At 43.3% G+C, this 8101-nt stretch overlaps 1 protein-coding gene across 1 annotated transcript; it reads left to right on the top strand.

Annotated features, from left to right (window-relative positions):
• Positions 1-7164: 7164 nt before the first annotated feature.
• Positions 7165-7800, top strand: LOC310748512 (akirin-2-like; the record flags this gene model as incomplete). The annotated part of the gene is made up of 1 exon (XM_083584341.1): positions 7165-7800. One exon carries the CDS (start codon positions 7165-7167, stop codon positions 7501-7503), a length of 339 nt encoding a protein of 112 aa, XP_083440467.1. The 3' UTR covers positions 7504-7800.
• Between the last annotated feature and the right edge of the window lie 301 nt (positions 7801-8101).

Below are 8101 nucleotides of genomic sequence, written 5' to 3'. Positions count from 1 at the left end.
GAACTGAACATAAAATTGGGGGAATGAGAATGAGAGAAAACAAACTGGGGAGATTTACCTATCTGAGAGCTTATTTATCTATCCTATATGCTTTCCAGGTTAAGCTCCATTTGTGGGCCCTCTTTTTGTGCCCATCTGACGCTTTTACTGTGAAAGCCACTCTTTAAAGCTGAATTGGAGCAAAACAGTGTTCCGTGGAAAACCCAAAATGCCACTGGTTGCTCTTCAAAGAAGGTTTTCATGTGAAAAGCTTCATGAAAAAGAAAAACAGCACTCAGACAATGAAATTTAAAATGCATACAGTGGTACCTCGGGTTAAAGGTAAAGGTAAAGGTACCCCTGCCCGTACGGGCCGGTCGTGTCCGACTCTAGGGTTGCGCTCCCATCTCACTTAAGAGGCCGGGAGCCAGCGCTGTCCGGAGACACTTCCGGGTCACGTGGCCAGCGTGACTAAGCGGCATCTGGCGAGCCAGCACCAGCGCCGCACACGGAAACGCCGTTTACCTTCCCGCTATAAACCGGTACCTATTTATCTACTTGCACTTAGGGGTGCTTTGGAACTGCTAGGTGGGCAGGATCTGGGACCGAACGACGGGAGCTCATCCCGCTGCGGGGATTCGAACCGCCGACCTTGCGATCAGCAAGTCCTAGGCACTGAGGTTTTACCCACAGCGCCACCCGCGTCCCTACTTCGGGTTACAACCCCGCTAACCCAGAAGTAGTTGCTCTGGGTTGCAAACTTTGCTCCAGGATAAGAATGGAAATTGCATGCAAGCGGCGCAGCGGCAGCGGGAGCCCCCATTAGTGAAAGCGCACCTCAGGTTAAGAATGGTTTCAGGTTAAGAACGGACCTCTGGAATGAATTAAGTTTGTAAGCTGAGGTACCACTGTACCTGTGCCTGGAAAGCACAGGGCAAAAGCCAAGTGTGTAAAAACCCTCGCAGTACCAGGCCTTGGCCACAAGGCAGCAGAGTTTTAATCATATTGATCCGTCACTTCAGTTCTCAGTCTGTCTACCAGCCTCCTTCTCAGACGTTCTCTGTTTGTTCTTCAGCCACAGTGAAGATTAGATCCTTGCCTCATCATCTCCCTTTTGCTCTCAGTTGGTAAACCAGAGAGATTTTAAAATCGTCAATAATGCCCATCACCTTGGCCTCATACATCATGATGCTTTCTTCATTAGGTGAGTTGATTACTCTCCTTCTCTCTTGGTCTCCCATTTCTGTGATTTTAAATATGTTCTGCCCAGTATGATGTCAGAGGATGACTGCAAACCCACCAGTTCCATGTATGCTGTGTTGACTTTCTCCTCTCTGTTTGGCCTCCCAGGGATCCTTCGGTGCCAAGGCAAGATCACCCAAGATCCTCTCGTGGAAGGGTCAGAAGGACAAAAAGTGAAGCTCCCTTGCAAGCACCCTCAGATTTCAAATGATAACATCTTTTGGTACCGGCAGCGCCCTAATGAGGCTCCTCATTCCATAGTATCTGGATACAAAGATACTGTGTCAAGTGAAATTCTAGATGGAGCCATGATAATCACCAGCGACCGAAAGGCCAATGAATTCTCCTTCAACAGAGTTACTCTTGAAGATTCTGGCGTGTACTACTGTGCTCTGGGTGACACAGTGCTACATCCTACTGCCTCTCTTGTACAAAAAAACCAGTAGACTTTCTTCCTGCCCCTGTTGAAAGAAGGTACATAGAACAGCAGTAAGGTGGACACCTTCTGAAGGAAAGAAACAAGTGGTGTGGTTAGGCAGTTTTAGATTCTGAACTTAATGGTCTTGCAAGCCCCCCACCTTTTAGATTGTGGTGGGTGTTACCTCCTTTCCTACTAACTGTGATAAGTCCTGCTGCATTTGGAGACCTGCCATCTCATTTTGCTTAGTGGGGCGTTTGACGTTCTGGTGAATTCGCCCGATTAATACCACCCATTAATAATGTGGCAGATTCACTCAAGCTAACTGCCCCCAATTAAATATAGTGCACCCACCTCACAGTACACCAATCACACCAAGTTTACCACAGATTATCTAGCAGGGGACTTGTGTGAGGGAGAACTTAATGATTTAGAGCAGTGGTTCTCAACCGGTGGGTCCGCAGATGTTGTTGGACTACAACTCCCATCATTCCTAGCCAGCATGACCAGTGGTCAGGGATGATGGGAGTTGTAGTCCAACAACATCTGCGGACCCACAGGTTGAGAACCACTGATTTAGAGTCTCAGACAGGAGTTGATCCAACAAACAAGAAAAGTTTTATTAAAGGAAAAGAAATTTCTGAAACTAAGTGGGTAAGGAAATGCATTCTTTCTGGTACAAGTTGACTTATTTACTTTCACTACCTATAAGATGTCTCAGGCTTAAACAAAATATTATAGGCACAACTTTTCTTAAAGTTCAGTCACTAAAAATCAGTTGGTACACTTTGGGTAGATAAATATTCAGGTTTCCAGACTAGATGATAAAATGCTCAACTCAGTTTCTGTCACTTAGAGATTACAATTAAATACTTTTAACACCATGCAGCTTCCTTCACAGCTTAATCCTTTGGTTGATGAGTGAGAGGCACTTTTCCTCACTTAACAATCCCACACCTGAGGTATTATAAATGGTATAACAGACCCAGGGAATCACCTGACCTCTTGTTTACTGGGTTGGGAGTGTGATAGGAATTTTATGGTCTTAGATATATGGTAATGTTCATAACTGCACATACATAGATCAACACAGGAAGACCAACCTGGAACCATTTTGATTCCTAAACTGAACAAATCCTTTCTCTGCAAGGTTAAACTAGAAAAGCCTCCCCTTTGTCTCTTTCCTCACAAATCCTGTCTCAAGGATAAATCTGTTTGAATAAGGTGTGAGCCTATGACCTGGCCCAGGAAATAAGTATTTTACCACTACAAAAGAATGGCCAGGCTCCTCAGGCAATCCAATCAAGTAACCTGCTAGACAGGAGATAAAACAACAACAGGAGAAAAACAATATTAAAATTTCTGTGATGTAGGTGGGATGTATCTGAGGGGTGGTCTTAGGTTACACCCCTTCTGTGATGTATGCATAATGTTTCTGGGGGTGGTCTTGATCTAGAGGATGGGAATTTCAAAAGTCTTTATAAACCCTTGCACAGCATTTTTTTGGGTCCTCCGCCTTTCCTGCGAGTGAGGGGAGCACCCTGTTGCAACAGATCAATAAAGATCAAGCTTACTAGCTGCCTTGCTTCTCAATATTCTCTGGTTGGCCTCTGTGATTTTCTCCTACCAATAGGGAACCTATGTAAGGACTCTATATGGGCTCTTGGATACCCCATAAGGGAAAAGGGCATATTTTTTATTTACAACAGGAGTCTCCTCATTACCTAGAAGAACTCTCATCTCCTGGCTATACTGACACCCAGATAGCCTGATCTACAAGGTCTACCTCTCCTGGTTCAGTCACAGCACCCCCAGAACACTCCTGTCTGTATACGGTACCTTTCCCAGACCCTCAACCCAGTCTCCCTATACCAGCTGCGAGGCTCTGTCCTCTCACTCTGGATAGTCTCCTCAGTATGTATGTTTAACTTCACTCAGAACCAGTTCTCTTTATCTCACTCCTTAACTCCCAACACCAATCAAACCCTATCTCTTAACCTGAACACTAGCCCTATTTCAAAGCCAACCCCCATCTCTCATCCAGCACTATCTAATTTTCTCCCTCAGAAAAATCTCATTTTATTCTTCCCCTCCAAAATTGCTGTACCTCCCCCTTCTGTGACTAGCTGTGATCAGCAAGAGGCTCCAGGACTCTGGTAGAGTTTCAGAGGAACTGCACCACCAGACTCTAGTCTGGCTCTGCTGTCCATCACAGACGTCTGTCTTCCTTAGCACCCATGCTGATGGGGCTTCAATATCTTCCCTACATCCTCAATCTTTTCTTGTTTTTAAATTTCTGGTTGCTAGAGGGCAACCTAGACCTTCACACCTACCTCACTGATCTATTTCCCACTTGAAAATACAAGCACAACTCATTCAAAACCACAAGTTGGTGATTGGGGGGTAATGAATGAGCATCAGCAAAGGCCAGGAAGCAGATGTGGCCAGCCACAGAAAGAGTTTGCCCCAGCTGTGTGCTTTTCAAACACAAGAAGTCAGGAAGGAGCCGCTTCACTTGCGAGAGCTTCAGCAAACGCCAGGATGATTTTCTCTTCTAAACTACGCCCCAGCTTTTCCCTTCTCGGAACGTTCTTTATGCTCCTGAAATCAGGTAACTTTTCCACTGACTTTCATCATGGCATTTGTAAATTAATTTAAGCTTCTTTTTCATTGGGAGCACCCAACATTATATGATTCAACACTATTGAATCATGGCTTCATGGCGGGTATTCTCTCCCCAACCCACCCAAGGGGCATGTGTCTAGAAAGCAGATGATGGAGCCAAAAACTATTAACATCAGATGGGATCTGAAGGACCACAGGCTGACTTCAGCATCTCCACCGGGATGTTTTCCAGGTGCATATCCTACCCGACTCACAACCAACCCTCACAGCTTCCTCAAATATAACATCATCTGACAAAACGTGGAGAGATTGAGGTGCGCACACTGTATTCTTTGGATACTGACCATTAGGGCCAGCCCAAGACATTTTGCTTCCTGTGGTGAAGGACACAATGGTGCTATCCCCTGTTCCATGCACTAGATTGGCAGTTGAATCTCGCTTCAACTTTGGTGATGGAAGAGAGTCTTTCACCCCACCTGAGATCTGTAGGCTAACCTTAGAGATCCAAAGGACCTGCTACCTGAGGTGGCCATCTCCAACTGCCTAATGGTAGGACTGGCTTAGTTGACCATTGCATATGAGTCATTTTTTAAAAAGACTGGAGAAGAGCAAAAGTGAGTAGATGATAATAGATGATAGATAGATGATAGATGATAGATAGATAGATGATAGATAGATAGATAGATAGATAGATGATAGGTAGATACGAGCTAGATAGATATAGATGATAGATAGATAGATAGATAGATGATAGATGATAGATGATAGATGATAGATGATAGATGATAGATGATAGATGATAGATGATAGATGATAGATGATAGATGATAGATGATAGATGATAGATGATAGATGATAGATGATGATAGATGATAGATAGATAGATAGATAGATAGATAGATAGATAGATAGATGATAGATCTATGATAGATAATGCAAGAGAAAATTCATCTCTCATGCTTCCCTTTTGCAGTGGCTGTTCAAAGTGACTCCGTGTCCCAATCACATTTTGAGATTTTCATCACAGCAGGAGAAGATGCTCATTTACACTGCATTTTCAACACGACATCCATCAACCCTTATCTGCATTGGTATCGTCAGTTTCCCAATCAATCTCCGGAGCATATCTTGGCAAAAACAAAGTATTCACCCGCAGATGACAAGGCAGCAAAATATTCTGGAACCATGAGCGCAGAAAAAGGGACAGTGGATCTGAAGATTCAAAAGGTTTCTCTCGAGGACAGTGCTGTGTACTACTGTGCTTTGGAGCCCACAGTGAAGCAAAAGCTCACTGTCACATGCACAAAACTGTGAGAGGAAGTGATGGGACCAATGTGAAACAGAGTGAACAAATTCTTCATGGCATTTTCAAATGTCTCCTTTACAGGAGTCTCTCGGCTCAGTCTTCCAGTCAGACTCCAAGCCAGACAGAAACTCAAGGGAGTCAGGATGCAACCTAATCTTGCAATTCCATTACGTTCCTAACTTGGAAGTCAAACGGAATCCATTCCAGAAGTCCGACTTCCAAAATGTTTGGAAACCAAAGCGTGGCTTCTGATTGGCTGCAGGAAGCCCTATGGGCGTTTGGGTTCCAAAGAACGTTCGCAAACCGGAACACTCACTTCCAAATTTGCGGCATTCGGGAGCCAAAATGTTCGACTTGCAAGACATTTGGGATCCAAGGTAGGACTGTACCAGCATCTCGGGTCCATACCTTTTCTGGTACTGTGAATATTTTGAGAGAGAGAGACCCAGCTGATCTTGTGGATTTATGACAATCCTGCTCAGAGGAATCAGTTTCTGCAGTGACTGTTTTCTGTTGTTTTGGCTCTTAAAAACAAGACAGTTCCTCTGATGTCAGAAGGCATCTCTCTCTAGGATGGAGGTGTTTATTTCTGGGCTCTGAGTCTCGCAGTGAGGCTCTGCATTCAGACAGAAAGTGATGCCAGGGTGCTGAGCTCAGCAGCGGGGGGGGGGGGGATGTGGGGAGAAATTCTCAAGCCAATTCTTCTCCCTTGCAGAACACCAAATGAATATTTTTTCCTAGAGTGATTTAAATACACCCCCAACACCTTTACCATGATTCAAATACATACGCAAAACATGTGCCAGCATGTATTGATGGCGTATCATACTGGTGCAGTGATTAGAATGCTGAACTAGGACCTGCGTTCAAATCCCCGCTCTGCCATGAAGCCCAGCAGCCTGTCAGCCTAACCTACCTCCCAGAGTTGTTGCATGGATAAAAATGGGGAGGGAGGGTTATCATATGTGGTGGTCGTGTAAAGTATTAAAAACATTCTGGGAAATGATTTACAGTCATACCTCGGGTTACAGCCACTTCAGGTTGTGTTTTTTTGTGTTATGGACCACCAAAACCAGAAGTACCGGAACAGGTTACTTCCAGGTTTTGGCGGTTGCACATGTGCAGAAGCGCTAAATCGCGCTTTGTGAATGTGCAGAAGCGCCGAATCACAACCCGTGCTAAGGAGTGATCTACCTGTGTTGATTTATTAAGCTGATCTTCTGATTTGTGATGTCTTTTGTATTTGATGTGTGTGCAGTTTTGTTTCTTATCTTATGCTGATCACCACAGACTTTGCTCCTTAATCTTGGTGGTATATAAATAGTTGCAAATAATTAATCCTATACTGCATATAGGTAGAGGGCCTTCTCGATAGTGGCACCCGCTCTGTGGAATGCCCTCCCATCAGATGTCAAGAAAATAAACAACTATCTGACTTTTATAAGACAACTGAAGATAGCTCTCTATATGAAAGTTTGCAATGTTTGACCTTTTATTACTATTATTATTATTATTCTGTCCATTATTATTATTATTATTATTATTATTATTATTATTATTATTCTGCCCAGAGTGGTTGGGGAAACCCAACCCGATGGGTGGGGTATTATTATTATTAGAAAACTTTCAGCAAACAGATCCCTGTTGTTCTACTGATGCACAGTCACAAGCATTTCTCCTTACTGGACCAGCTTTGCCAGGTACTTCATCTGCAGCAGCATCGCCACTGAAAAAAGAACAGCCCCTCTTTACTCTCAGACAAGTTGGAATGATATGTGAACGCTTGCTCAAAGAACGTGAAGAGAAAATCCGTGAAGAGTATGAAGAAATTTTGACCACAAAACTTGCAGAACAGTATGACGCATTTGTGAAGTTCACGCATGACCAGATCATGCGACGATATGGAGAACAGCCTGCAAGTTATGTTTCATGAATCATGTTTTCTGCATATGTGGGCAGCCCTGAAACCCTGTTCTATTGTTGCAAGCTGTCCTTTAAATACTTGCAACAATGCCATATTCCCCCTTCCCCCCTCTGTATACACTGGTTATTTCAAGCTTTTGTCAGTGGCAACCACTCTTATGCAGCAACTGGTTTTGGAGTGCTCCCTGATGTCAGTACCACCTGGATGTGGACATTTGCTACCTGTTAATACCAGTGGTCTCATTTGCTGTATCATTACAATTTGGCTTATGTTAATAAGTTTGAAAAGTAAAAGGATTAAAGCTGGTGTACTAATAATAATAATAATAATAATAATAATAATAATAATAATAATAATACTGCATATAACACCAATGTCTCACAACAAATGTAACAGATCTGTAGAAAACACAACCTGAAGAAAGCGGCAATGCATATGCTTTTGTAAATGAGGAAAATCTTTAATAAAAATATTATTATTATTATTAAAAAATAATCTTAAAAGATACATTTACTCTAGCAATAAAAACCTCTACTAAAAGATCAGCAGCCTTGTCTCTGTTAATTCTTCCAGGGGAACCTTACTAGGCCCCTCTGCTACTTGGACC

This window comes from Podarcis filfolensis (assembly GCF_964270895.1).
Source record: "Podarcis filfolensis genome assembly, chromosome: 13".
Classification (NCBI taxonomy): domain Eukaryota; kingdom Metazoa; phylum Chordata; class Lepidosauria; order Squamata; family Lacertidae; genus Podarcis; species Podarcis filfolensis.
Note: the sequence above shows the minus strand (reverse complement) of the source record. Positions and strands in the feature narration are given on the sequence as shown.